Genomic DNA, 13,657 nt, shown 5'->3' with positions numbered 1-13,657 from the left:
AAGAAAAAGGGGCCTTTTTCACAGGATTCTGACAAGTCCAAGAAAATAAAGCAAAAGTTTTACTCACCACATTAAACTTTACCACCATTCATCTGTCCCTGCAAGACACACCACTTTAGTATGTGACACACACAATGACATACCGAACCCTAGCTGAAGTGGGTGTGTACTGCAGGACTACAGATTGATCTACTTTGCAGAAATGATTATGCGCCTCTAAATGTGTATCAGTCCTACATTTTCCATGTTTGCATAACAAGCGACAGACTCAAATGTCTATTAAATGTTACTATAGCACCAGGTGAGTGTGGACATGTGAGGATAGTGTCATGTTTAGTACATGATGCAAATATATTCCTGTCATGTTTTACACCATTTGAGGTATGACTGCTGCTTTTAGTTTCATCCTCTTCTCACACCCTCCACTGAGTGCTCTGACCTTGTCACCTGCAGCGCTGCTTAATGAGCAATATGTGCTAAAATGCAAATAATTAAAAGATAACTCGGCTTCCCTGACACAAAAGGATTACCAGGGGGCATGTACCGCCTAAAAGCAGGCAGTAGTTTGACAGTAAAATAACATGGTGGGAAGTAAAGGTGAAGAGTGCAGCGGGTGAACCAACGGCCACACATATGCCTCTTCTATACTTATTCAAAGAGGTTTCATATGAATGGAGGCATCTGCTTTTCAGACAGGTTTCTCTTATTTAACTGTGACCAAAACTTTGCTTTTATCTTACAGCATATTCTTTATTTATCTGAAATGCTGCAGACTCTTTAAATGAACTCGCACAAAGTGCTGCACATCACACCTGACGAGGTGATATCCGTCAGAGCTCCAAACTAAAAAGATCAATAAAATAAAATCTGCTTTTGGAAGCAAATCACAAATTTATCAAATCCAAAAACTTAAATAAACATCCACATAACTTTAATGTAACTGATCTGTATTGCTTTAATGTTTTTTTTTCTCCTTAGGAACAGGTAAGCCATGACAATATAATGTAAATGATAAGCGCAAACAAAATCTGAGACCCGATTGTACATCCATAGTGGCACATTCATACAACATACAAGTCCCATCTGTACAAGGGGTCACAGAGTCATTTTTTTTTTTTTAATCACTGAAACAACAAGGTAACTCTTGACTCAAAGCCAACAGGTACAATGCAATTTTAGATTCTATATTATTTTATTTAGACAACATTTATTTTTATTTTTTTTCTCTCCAAATGACTAAAAATGGCATAAAGCTTGTTAGCAGTCGGTTTAAGTGCACTGTACCTCTTTGCTTTCAATGAAGCGCCACCATACATTCCTAAAATCGTTAACACTGACTGTTAAAACTGCGATAATGTGATGATGAAACGAGATTTTCTTTTCTTTTTTTTTTAAATATGTCAGGAAATAAAAGAATAAATAAGAATAAATAACTCAGTGACTCTCGAGGGGGCCGGAGAAGACACCTTTGGCAGTCTGACAAAGCTGCAGCTGTAGAGCTTCAGCATCACGGTGAGACACATCTGACTTTGTTTACCCCCAGCTCTGACACCCATATGAAATTTATGTCACTCCTCTTTTGGTATTGTGAATATAAGTGCTTTGTTTACACTTTTCCAATGGGGAACAGCAGGGCCTGTTCCCCCTTAAACAGGCGATGGAGGTGGACACATTTTTGGAGCATTGAGACGCCAGTAAAAACAAATACAAAAAAACTCTTTCGTCATCTGCAGCTGAATGTCTCGCTGTATAAAAACGAGGGCCCCTTGGTATACTGCTCGACCCATAACACCCATGTGTGTGTCCTGGCTGGTTCAGCTTAATTTAAACTGCTGCTGAAGTTGAGTAAGATGAAACACAAAAATGGAAACTGAGAAGCTGTGGAATATAAAAAAAATAACATGCAGCCAGTCAGCATAGATGGAGTTTGAATCTTTGGCAAAATTATAACTGTGACTGTCATGGGGTGCATACAGCTGTTTTCATATTGCATTCGAGGTTGGCTTCTGAACTTTAACGTGCGTCCTTTTTCTAACATCTTCACGCCTTTAACCCTAAAAAAAAATCTACCAGCTACGATGACGACGAGTGCGTTTCAGCGGCGGGAAACACACTCGGGATGCTTCTGTCCATGCAACTCAGACTCTCGGCTTCTATCTCATTCATGCCCTGCCTCGTTCTGAGAGAACGCAAAAATGAAAAAAAACAAAAAACACGATGAGCCCAAAACAAACATATACATGTACAAAGTAATGTACACCATATATTCAAACATATTTCAAAATCGTCAGACTTTGAAATCATTAGCCAAAATAAGTATATATTTTTTTTCTCAACCCATTAGGTAATCTTCTTTATCTAGACTGTACAATATATGTATATATGAGTAATCATGAGGGACCAAAGCAACAAAAATAAATACTTTTTCGCTATGTCACCTTTCAAAGTAGTATATCTATGTACATTTATATCAATATCAATTTTCCTTAGCTTATTGTGAATGGTTGAGCGTGTGTTCAACAAGCAGGCATTACGCACAGTGTGGAAACTCCTTTTTTTTCTTTTTTTTTTTTTCCTTGTTGCCCTAAAAGGTATCTAAATGTAAATTTTGACAACACTGTGGAACAAAATACAAAGACTGAACTGTCCTTGATACAGTGAAAGGTAACCCTGGCTCAAATGGACCAAAAAATGAACAGAAAAAAAAAGTAAAAATATAGCATCTCACCATCATGTGACTACTTCAACAATGGGTTGTCTACGTCTTTTTAGGACTCAGAGAAGAGTACAAAAATGTTGTCTACGTCATGCAGTCTTTGACAAGTCATACAACCTCAGTGTACTTGTCTAAAGGTTTTTTAGCACACAGCATAGAATGTTTTCAGTGATGTTGAATGTAGCTATGAGGGAGGGTGCATTTCGGGACAACAACATGCATAAAGAACAGTGCATAGGTACAGGTCATCGGGCCAGTCCCTGGTGATTTCCAGTGTGTTTCAGTGGCAGCGTCTATCAACAGATCCACTACTGCAAGCAGTTGGTGATGGGCAAGTTTGTGTGACTCTGGGGTGCTGAGTCCAAGCCTCAATGAGGGGCGCCATCTTGTGGACAAACAGTCTTCCTCTCTGTGTCTGCCATGCTATCAGGAGCTGATTTCAGGTGAGAGTAATCCAAGAAGCGAATTTTGAGAAAGAGAGAGATCAGGCTTGGACCGGAGGCTGAGGTGATGCAAGTGTGGCTGCACTGACACAAAGTGCAGTGACCCTAGCGTGGCGTCGTCTCTTGCATTTTTTTTTTCTTTTTTTCTTTTAGTCTGGTCTGCTATGCGCAGTTTAGATTAGTCGTTGTTTCACTGCAGAGCCCTTTCCAACACACAACAGACCCGGAAATGACCACTCTAAGGATTTCACAATGACTTTTGTGGAAGGTAGAAGAACCAAGCTTAAAGATCAAGCTAACATGCATAATGTCTTCAGACACTGTTTTGCTAAAAGCCATCAAGGCCAACTTTTTTCCTGAAGATGAGTTCAAGAAGAAACCAGATTTCTTTTTTTTTTTGTTTGTTTTTTTGTTCAACACTTCATCTTTTGAAAAGAGGAAATAATAATGGCTTAATAGCTACATCATTCTTGCACTTGTATTGCAACTACCTTTGGTAAATCAATCAACAAAAACAACAGAAAACCCTGAAACATACGTGTCCTTACGTGTTCACTGACTGAACATAGCATTGTTCCTTTAGTCTTTAGCACAGGTTACCCTGCGAATACATTTCCTCCCTCTAACGGCCTCCATGTTTGTCACGTGCACAGCTCCACACCACACTTCCTCTGGCTCCACTCTGGCTCCACACCAAAGCCTTCAAATAGAGACTCCTCCAAAAAAGACCAAAGTCAAGACAAACCAGCAAGGCAGAGAGGAAAAAAGATAGAAGGGAAACAGAAACAAACCAACAGGAAACAGAAAAATAAGGACCTCATTGAGTCCTGGCGAAAAAGACACCAACGACGAAGGAAGATTGCAAAAATGGCCGCTGCCATTTGGGCATTGAGGGTTTCACCGCTTCAACATTTTGGAGACGAAGCTGACGATGGCAGAGGCGGGCTGGTCGGGGTCCAGCTCAGCAAACAGGTGGCTGACATTGTCTGTTGTGCTTCCTTGTTTCCTTGCAACAAATCCAAAAAGCCTGGAAGCAACAAAGGAAAATGCATTTGTATTTCGCCTTTTTCTAATATTCAAACATCATAATGGTCAAATCAGTCAATACACAGTGTTGTGTTTTGGTGTAAATAGTGGCTGCATAAATGACTAGTTTTGTGTGAAGTATAAAAACTTACTTCACTATTCCACCTCCCTCTTTGCCCCATCTTTGGAAGAAAAGAGAAGAATGTTTTTTAATGAAGTAATCATAAAGTAGCTTCTGCTTGTATATTTCCACAAAAAAATGAATGGTGCTTACTTTCTGTCCTGGGGATCAATGTCACAGTAGGTTACCGTGTTGATGGGATAATGTCGCCTGAAGAAAATCCTGCAGCAAAACAGAAACGTGTTATCTTAAATAAGTGAACACGCTTGGGAGGATGTAAATTGTGTGTGTGTATATATAGGGCTTTACCTCATTGTAGTGTTTGCAGAAACATTTGAGTTGTAATATTGCAGATTATTGTAATGTGTAACGGGGAAGCAGTTGTGAACTCTCACGCGTGCTTACTCACTTCCTCTGACTGTCCGTGAGCGTGATGCCCTGCGTGGACACTTTAAAGTGGACGGTGGTGGCAGCAGGCAGAGGGTTGGTTGCCAACGTCTGACTAATCGCCTTGGCAATGGCCTGAGGCCCCGTGAGAGACTCCATGTCCACAGAGTTGATGTAGAGAACATTGCACGCTAGAAGTAAGCAAAACAGAGTCCTTGTTAAATAAGAGCAACTACTGCAGGAAAACAGTGTGCATGCAGCCCAGTGTGAGGAAATGGAAGTCGCAGTGAGGAGGATTGAAAGCATACAATGTCATGTAAGTATCTCGTGCACGGTACATTCAGCAGTATGTATAATACTGTAACAACATGATGTTTTATATTTAGAAATGCTCCTACAATTCAATGGCGGTCACTTGCAATATATCGTGCATGCATTTCAGTTTTCTTTCTTTCAAAATGTAATGTTTCATTTCGTTGCAAATGCAAATAAAACCACTGCAACTCCATGAAAGTATTTTAGTTTTTTTGTGAGAGCAGGAATCACTACAATTACATTCAGTCAAAGTGCATGATGGACCAGAGCAGTGCAAACCAGTATTTACCATGGGCCTCCTCAGGAACCTTCTGAACTGTAAGGTAAGGGTGACAGTGTGTCAGCAGGGGAGTTGTTGTGAAAAGATTGTTACCAAAAATCACAAAAGATGTGTGCAGAAATGACGCACAGACGTTTTTCACAGATAATTGTTATTTTTTTGCCAAGATTAAAAATGTTTGTGAAGTAAACCTAATTCTTAATCCTTGCCAGTCAAATGAAACGTTGTCTGATCTGTGTTTTCTTATTATTTCTGTTCCATTTCTTGTTCTCAGTTTCTCAATCCTCTGTCACTCATCTGGATAAGAAGGAGTCCCTGTTTTCCCCTCAAAAGAATATTAAACGATGCCTTCTAATGAGATGATAAAAAAATAAGTTTTCCACATTAAACTCCAGTAATGCTCACCTGCTCCCTGCTTTAGAAGTTCAACAACTGGATCAGTGGGTGTGGCGAGTTCTAGTGCCTCTTCATTTGGGTCTGAGTGACAGAAGAGAGTATATGTCAGATATTCATGTAAAAAAACGAGAAACAATCATGTACTTAAATCACAATTGAGATTCACGGCAGATGGAAATCAGCTGGCACCTAAATTTAGGTAAAACTGTCATTTTAAAAGTGATTTTGCCGATTTTATACGCAGAAAAAAAGAGACCATTTTATCAAAAGTATGCAAATAATATTGATTAGATTATTAGGATTATTCTGCATGAAATGCTTCTCTTTCCACAAAAAGTAGAACAAGAACTGAAAACACATGAAGCAGAGGGTGGAGCTGACCCTTGGTGGGGATCATAAGCTTGCAGGGCAGAGCCAGTGGGGTCATCGAGTGTTGGTACACAAGAGCAGAGAGACATCCTGCAAACACAAAGTGATCACTTTGATATCACATGAACTCCTGGTGTCCAAGTCAAAAGCAGAAAAATCAGGACGACGAACTTACCGAAGTAAGGTTCATTGGGACAACCCTTCAGACGGACGCCTTTGGGGCTCGTCTCAATCAGGAAGTGCCTCACGAGCTCGTTAGTCAGGTCACCAACTAGAAAAGTAAGAAATGCAACATTAAGAACACACATATTCACCTGATCAAGGCCCTCAGTTTGTGATGTCATGTTTTAATTCGGAAGTGGTGTGTTACACAGTCACCTTTACCTTTTTTGTTCTGCTGGACGGTCGGTGGGGGACAGGCGACCTTCATGGCCAGACCGTAGGCCCCGCGGAAAGAATGGCTGTCCCTTATGATGAACGCGCCCGGCTCCCTGTCCTTTAACAGACTGATGGCTGGAGGAAGGAGTGAGGAGGATGAGAGAGAAAGGATGAGGCAGAAATTAACGGAAGAAAATATAATGAGTCGTTGATTAAATGAAATGAAGAAGAGGAGAACGATGGGATGAACGAACGAGCAAAGATGATGTTCGGAGAACACGCATTAAAGTAGAGAACGTGTCTTTGTTATTTGGTTCTCTTTCACTTTCAGTGTGTTGTTGTTTGAAGTGTCTTACGCTCACCTTGCTCTCTGGAGATGTCTGGCTTGTACCAGTACTTAGAGGTGTCCTGGACAAACTTGACATTCATCTTAATATCAGGATAACCATCTGTTTGGATGAAAACAGACAGAGGAAATGATTACGGTTGAAGACATAATCCTTCTGTGAGCTAAAGAAACCATCTCGTCTTCCTGCGTCTCACCATATATGGACTTGGAGACGTCTGGGAGTGTGTGTGTGCCAGACAAGTTTGGCGTGCTGCCGCCGCTGGCTGGTGTCAGCGTCAGGTTCTTGTTGTCAATCCTCTCAGCGTCTCCGCTGGACATGTGTCTCTTCTCGGGCAGCTGCGGGGAGACGGGGAAGGCAGGCGTGGAAGGCGGCTGGGCGCTCCCCTGACGACAGGCAGCACCGAGCTCGTCAGGCGTGCTGCGGCCACTGGCTGCTGTGCGGCGCCCCATCAGAGGGCTCGGAGGCACGCCAGCTGCTGCCGTCTTAGCGTTTCGGCCGATGAGGGGACTGGAGGGGACGCCGGCTGGAGACGGGTGTCTGCCCAGTGAGGGGCTGGCTTGACCCAGGCGTCTCTGGAGGGCGGGGCTCGGCGGTGTGTTGGTTGCCACTGTGCGGTGGAGGGTGTTGGGGCTGCCAGGGACAGTGTGGACGCCCATGATGTTGACCTGGGAGCCCTCAGGGGAGGCGGGTCTGTGGGCGTATGTGGAGGCGGGGCTGTGCGGAGCGCCATCTGAAGAACCAATTCTCCTTCTGCAAAGCAAAGCAGACATACTTATTTGTTTTGCTGTCTGTATTCTGCATTATGTGTCTGTTCTTCAAACTGAATATACAAAATATTAAGAACATCTTTGTTATGTTGACCTAATAAGGATTTTTTTTTTTTAAATTGAGGTGAAGTAAAAGTTCACAAAATACTAATCTACCGCTCAAGATCTGTTTCTGTCTGTTTCTACTCACCCATCAGCACTGTAGAGAGGACTGCTGGAGGACAGAGGAGCATTGAACGCTTGTACCCTAGAGTCCCCAAAACTCCGATTATCTGAGGGACACACATCCAAACACACACATGAACACAGTGAGATCTGTTTTAGTGTGTCACACAACATTTATTTTTTCAGAACCAAATGGGATGCAGTCATAAGGCATCAGACCAACAACAACAACAACAAAATGATTGGAGAGACAGAAACATGAAATGATTCAAAAGTCATTCTAAATACAAAAATAGACACTTAATGCAGATCTGAAAAGGGTTCAAACACAGAGATGTTAAAAAAATGTGTTGAGGTCAGGAGATACTTATTGCCACAAGGTGCCCTTACCTTGCTCTCCATCATAAGAATCAGAGTCTGACAGCAAGAAAAGGGAGGAAGAAGAAGAGGAGGAAGAAGAAGATGTGTGGAAGAGGAGGAGAAAAGGAAGACACACTTGAGCGCAAAGCAGGAACTGGAGGGTGTGTGTTTGCTGTAAGCATTTAGTGGAGGCATGTCCAGGAGTAGTAACAGTTTTGAGCACTAGAGGGCAGCACAGACTAACAAAATCAAAGTCACTTTCTGCTCAGTCAGCTGCAGTGACATAATGCAGTGATGCAGCTGAGAGAATCTGAACAAAAGCAAAGCTTCTGGATATTTAAAAAAATTGAAGGACTTTTAACGGTGTTAAAAAAAAATCAGATTCTACTATATTGTATGAAACTGTTCCACCTCTCTCAGTGAAATATTCAACCTCAAGTTGTTAATGCTGCGCCAGCTCATCAAATGGAAATAATCTGCATGAATTGAACTTCATTGCATACGTTTGGCCAGAATTTACCCCTGAAATACATTGTACGTTCTATACAGACACGGTATGAATAAAGCTGAGGGAGGATATTTGGTGTTTGTGAACTGACCTGATCCGCCCTGTTGATGAGGTTTCAACCCCAACACTGACAGAGGAGTCTTGGTCAAACCTGGAGGAGAGCGAGCTACAGAGAAAGAAAGAAAAAAAAAAAAAACAGGGAAAGAAATTTAAAGGATTGTTGTTGATATTAGATCTGCAAAGCCTGCACAATGATAATGACAATGAGATGGAAAGTGAAAATATAAGCCATGCAGGAATGTACATTGACCCATGCAAATCCATTTTCCTTCAGCAAAACTCCAAATGCTGCATGGAAGTGCACTTTATTGGTTGGTTTACATGTCTGAAGTTCATTTGGTTAATGCAAGCATTTAATATTCAAAATCTAAGATCAAAAACCCAAATCCCTATAATTACATCTATGGAATGCACCTCAATACATACACAACATTTTAGGAATAAGGCTTGAATGAGATTCATAGATTATAGTTTTCCTGTTTACACAGGCCACACAATGTGGGAAATGTGCAACAGGTGCGTGGATAAACAAGACAAAAGTCCACCACATGTCTCGATCCCACAACTACTTCAATTAGTAGTGTCAATTTCAAATATCTGTATTAACTACATGCACAATATCAGTTGTATTTGTGTTTATGATCATTTTAGGGTAGGAAAGAGGCAAAGAGGGGTTTACTGGAGTTTGACTGAAATAATGAGATTCATAGATTATAGTTTTCCTGTTTACACAGGCCACACAATGTGGGAAATGTGCAACAGGTGCGTGGATAAACAAGACAAAAGTCCACCACATGTCTCGATCCCACAACTACTTCAATTAGTAGTGTCAATTTCAAATATCTGTATTAACTACATGCACAATATCAGTTGTATTTGTGTTTATGATCATTTTAGGGTAGGAAAGAGGCAAAGAGGGGTTTACTGGAGTTTGACTGAAATAATGAAAACAAACCAATGAGCATCCATCCACAACACAAATATGTAGTCATGAAAATGTTTGAGGATGTACAGCCTGGGAGACAACGATAGGGCCCAAGTTAGACACTGCGTAAAATCTGAGGATGGGGTTGAATTAATGTTGTCAAATGAGGAGGTGGAGAAACGCAAGAATCCTCCACAAACAGAGTTATTTCCAAAACGAGGCGCCAGCACATGGCTGTCTCCAGACCTTTTTTTTTTATTTTATCATTGATGCCATTTAAATGTTATTTTTCCTCAGTCATTGCTAAGGTAATAAGATACAGTGACAGATAAAAGCAGAATTACAATTAAATCTGCTGCATAGTAAATGTTTTAGACTGCTGTAGACCCTGAGGTAAATGAAGAGGACATCCATAGTTTTGGAAATGAACTCTTTAGTTTCACTAATCCTCCACTTGCAAAAGAATCCAGATCAACAGGATTTCAGTCCATGTGCTCGGCATGGAGAGTAGCGCGGGAGGTAAATATGGAGGTTTGTGCACCAGAACAGCTTCTTACGACAACAGCTGTGTGTTCAGGACTGACTGCAGGAGAGGGGGCACAGCTGGTTTATCAAAAGTAGCCTCACAGTGTGTCAGTGCTGTACCTGAATCTAACAGAGACGTCTCAAGAGCTTTGGTCGAAAGAAGGATAAGTTTGATTAGGGGTGTGTGTGTGTGTGTGTGTGTGTGTGTGTGTGTGTGTGTGTGTGTGTGCGTGCGTGCGTGCGTGGTCTCCTGTTAACTTTAATTTAAAAAAGTAAAACATATATAAAAGGTAAGTTGTGAATAGAAAACTTCGGTGCTGTCAAAGACCAACAGACCTGAGAGCACGAGACCACGCACAGTACAGCAGTCATGCAACACTGGTCAGAAGTGCTAAAACTTTACATAACCTTTTCCATATTGCACAAAAGAGTACGCTATATTATGATTTCTACAATAACTCAGGAATATCTAACACTGTGCCCCGCTATGACATTATTATTCAACTATAAACCGTAGCCCATATATATTTAATTATGTAGAGATATTAAAAACAAAAAATAGAAGATGAAGAAAAAGGAGAAGTAGAAAGGGAAATAAAGAAGAACTTGAGAAAGAATGATAAAGTGAAAGAGGCAAAGAGAAAATTAGAAGAAGTAAAAAGAGAAATGTTAAAAAATAAACCACATCACTCTGGCTACATGTAAATGTATTTGTAGACTCTAAAAGCTCCTGTGAGTTTGAAGTTTGGAAAAGAATACAAAAACAAAAATTTCCCTTCAGTCAAATTTGTTCTCTTGACCTGACAACTGACTATGTCGCCTTTTTGTCTTGAAACAATCTGATTTGCACACACTTCCTCCGTGCTGTTTTGGCTGTGAAGTCAAGCAACACTTGTTTTACCAAAAGCAAATTCAACATTTGTTTAGTGTTGAAAAAATGTGGAGCTTTAGGTCTGTAAGTTTCCAAAGTGTTTATAAGACCAGGACTTCAGAATGACCCCCTTCAGACCCCAATGTGTGGAAACATTTGTGTGGTTAGGTATAATTGTTATGAATTAAGTTGAAGTACTTTGCTTACACTCGTTTTATATAACCATAACTGAATCATTTAGCTGCTTGACCCCTGGCATTACCACAAACCTTAAACACTATATTATATTTACTTCTTAAAAAACAAAAAAAAACATTAGTTGGTCTTTTTACTTAAAAAAAAAAAAAAGCTCAAATCTATTTGGTATGAGAATATAATATTAATATATTGTAACTTGCATTTAATGCTAGTATTAGACATTTACCTACACATTTATTACATTTTGTGTATTGTTTCATAGGTTTTTGTGACTGAACCCTTCCATAATAAATTGGGAGCTGTTACTGAAAATAAGGTTGCATTATTTTGACCTATTTTCTGTGATTCAGAATCAGAAATAATTTATTGATCCATGTTGGGTTCTGGGATCCATTATTTTCTCACGTTCAAACCGGAGCTGGTTCATACAAACAGAGCCTATAGGTAGCGAACATCACATGTGACATGAAAAGGTTATGTTAGGATCATTTGGTCGAACATGAAGTAAAAGCGAGCAGCAGGTGCGTGTCCTCGTCTGGCTCCTGAGCGGTTTCGTGAGTCAAAGGGCCATGCCCTATGCAAATACTCTGTGAAGAACAATAACAAAGGGTCCCAACTCCAACATAACACATCTTCCAAACCTCTGTGGATCCACACTATTCTGCAGGACACGAGACAACGATGGCTCAAACCTTTGCTCGCATCCTGCTTCTGATCAGCTTGTCTGGAGCCTTTGCCAAGTACGTTTACATTAAGGATGAAAAGAGTTGGTATGAAGCTCAGACTTACTGTCGACTGCATCACACAGACCTTGCTCCCATCAGTAATGAAGACGACATCAAGCAACTTCGGCAGCTCGCCAACAAAATCCGTTCGAAAGCCTGGATAGGATTGCAAAGGGAATCCGCAGAAGAGCAATGGATGTGGTCAGGAGGTGGGGCTGTGTCCAAGTATTTCTGGCGCTCAGATCAACCCAAAGGCAAAAACTTTGCTTTTATTCATGGCTCCACTTGGCATGCTGCAAAGGAAGATAATAAATTCTCCTTCTTCTGCTACAATGCCATTGTTGTGAAGGAGGCAAAGACTTGGGAGAAGGCGTTGGACTACTGCAGGGAGCATCACAGCGACCTGGCCAGCGTGGGATCCGAGATAGAGATGCTGCTGATCCAGAAAATGTTGATCAAAAACCAAAACATGAATCACGCCTGGATTGGTTTGCATTTCTTCAGCGGGTACTGGCTGTGGGTGGACAGGACGCCTCTGAACTACGAGGTCTGGGTTGGAGAGGGGAAGCCCGAGTGTCCGCACTTCAAGCTGGAGTGTGTGGCCTTACTGGTGATGGAAGGAGGTCACACTGGCACCGTTAGTGGCACCAACAGCAGTGGGCTTACAGGTTATTCTCTGGCCACCAGTTCTTCCGTGGGATCAATTGAAATTGAGACAGCGATAGACTTTGACAGGAACATTTCTAAATCAGCTAGAGCAGCAAATGTAAGTGAGTGGAAAGCTCATAACTGTGAGGAGAAACTCAGTTTTGTCTGCTACTGAGCTAGTTTACCACATATAATGAATTTGAATTGCCTATTATTTATTTTGGTTGATATATACTGGTTTGTTATTGGTTTCATCTAAACTCTGTATTTTCTGACTATTTATTTGTATTTTGCCGTTTGATGTGTATTTGTTTCATTTTCATCTGATCAGAAATTTTTTTTTGTTGTTGTTTTTTGGGGGGGGACTTCTTACCATTGTATCTTATTATTTTTTCGCAATGCTTAATCTTTATACAACTACTGATAAACTAAGGTGAGCTAAAAAGAATTTACGAAATTGAATTAAACATGAAACACAAAAACCGGAGTTGCATTTTTGGGGGGGGGGGGGGGTTATCTAGCACCTCTTTTTCCTCAATTAAAAGCAATCAGAACAACAGTTAGGTTTTGGCAGCGCCCCCTGTCTGCAGGCAGAGTAAACCTACACATGTTGAAGTATGGAGTTTGTGGAGACACAGGGAAGCCGGGAGTCGGGGGGGAATTCTCACCACCGCCTCTAAAGGTGGGACTGTTGCCAAACCCGTCTGCCTCATCGTCCACAAATGCCTCCCGGTAGCTGTGCATAGGACCCTGGAAAGGGAAATAAACATTTTGATATTTGCAGGAAGAAACAGCATCAGTATTACTAAATAAGCTCCATGCAAATGCACCGTATCAGCGGTTGTGCACTGTTTGAAAGCAGTGCAGTCCTCACTGTGAAATGATGGTTTGTGGTTTGAGCATAAAATGCAACACTGCACCTCTCTCGGTCTTCCTCCTGGGTTGAGGGCCAGATTGTTGGCAAAGTCTGGTGAATGCACTGCCGACGTGCCGTCATGGCTGCTCTGATACTGGCCCTCACTCGTGGTTCGACGCCTGCCCGTCTCCTGCGTCACCTCTGGGGTCATTCCTCTGGAACGAACTCCTGAAACCCGCCAAATTAATGTATTCTCAACTCAGCACAT

The 13,657-nt window shown here is 41.4% G+C and overlaps 1 protein-coding gene across 12 annotated transcripts in view; it reads right to left on the bottom strand.

Moving 5' to 3' along the window:
• Nucleotides 1-930: 930 nt before the first annotated feature.
• Nucleotides 931-13,657, bottom strand: part of tns1a (tensin 1a) — a 77,675-nt gene continuing 64,948 nt past the window's right edge. For 5 of the 12 annotated variants that reach the window (XM_069163959.1, XM_069163967.1, XM_069163960.1 and 2 more), the window contains 16 exons: nucleotides 13,454-13,617; nucleotides 13,139-13,283; nucleotides 8,673-8,747; nucleotides 8,104-8,130; nucleotides 7,739-7,820; nucleotides 6,975-7,531; nucleotides 6,794-6,880; nucleotides 6,438-6,566; nucleotides 6,229-6,324; nucleotides 6,066-6,143; nucleotides 5,694-5,765; nucleotides 5,298-5,324; nucleotides 4,716-4,884; nucleotides 4,460-4,528; nucleotides 4,338-4,367; nucleotides 931-4,186 (listed from right to left, as the gene is read on the bottom strand). In XM_069163959.1, the coding sequence (XP_069020060.1) occupies nucleotides 4,057-4,186; nucleotides 4,338-4,367; nucleotides 4,460-4,528; nucleotides 4,716-4,884; nucleotides 5,298-5,324; nucleotides 5,694-5,765; nucleotides 6,066-6,143; nucleotides 6,229-6,324; nucleotides 6,438-6,566; nucleotides 6,794-6,880; nucleotides 6,975-7,531; nucleotides 7,739-7,820; nucleotides 8,104-8,130; nucleotides 8,673-8,747; nucleotides 13,139-13,283; nucleotides 13,454-13,617 (1,937 nt within the window). In that variant the 3' untranslated portion in view covers nucleotides 931-4,056. The remainder of the gene's footprint in view (nucleotides 4,187-4,337; nucleotides 4,368-4,459; nucleotides 4,529-4,715; nucleotides 4,885-5,297; nucleotides 5,325-5,693; nucleotides 5,766-6,065; nucleotides 6,144-6,228; nucleotides 6,325-6,437; nucleotides 6,567-6,793; nucleotides 6,881-6,974; nucleotides 7,532-7,738; nucleotides 7,821-8,103; nucleotides 8,131-8,672; nucleotides 8,748-13,138; nucleotides 13,284-13,453; nucleotides 13,618-13,657) is intronic. The other 7 variants (XM_069163970.1, XM_069163965.1, XM_069163966.1 and 4 more) reach the window with 4 other exon arrangements.

Source organism: Embiotoca jacksoni, unplaced genomic scaffold (assembly GCF_022577435.1).
Source record: "Embiotoca jacksoni isolate LCO1_2020_lvr unplaced genomic scaffold, fEmbJac1.0.p SCAF_30, whole genome shotgun sequence".
NCBI lineage: Eukaryota > Metazoa > Chordata > Actinopteri > Embiotocidae > Embiotoca > Embiotoca jacksoni.
Note: the sequence above shows the minus strand (reverse complement) of the source record. Positions and strands in the feature narration are given on the sequence as shown.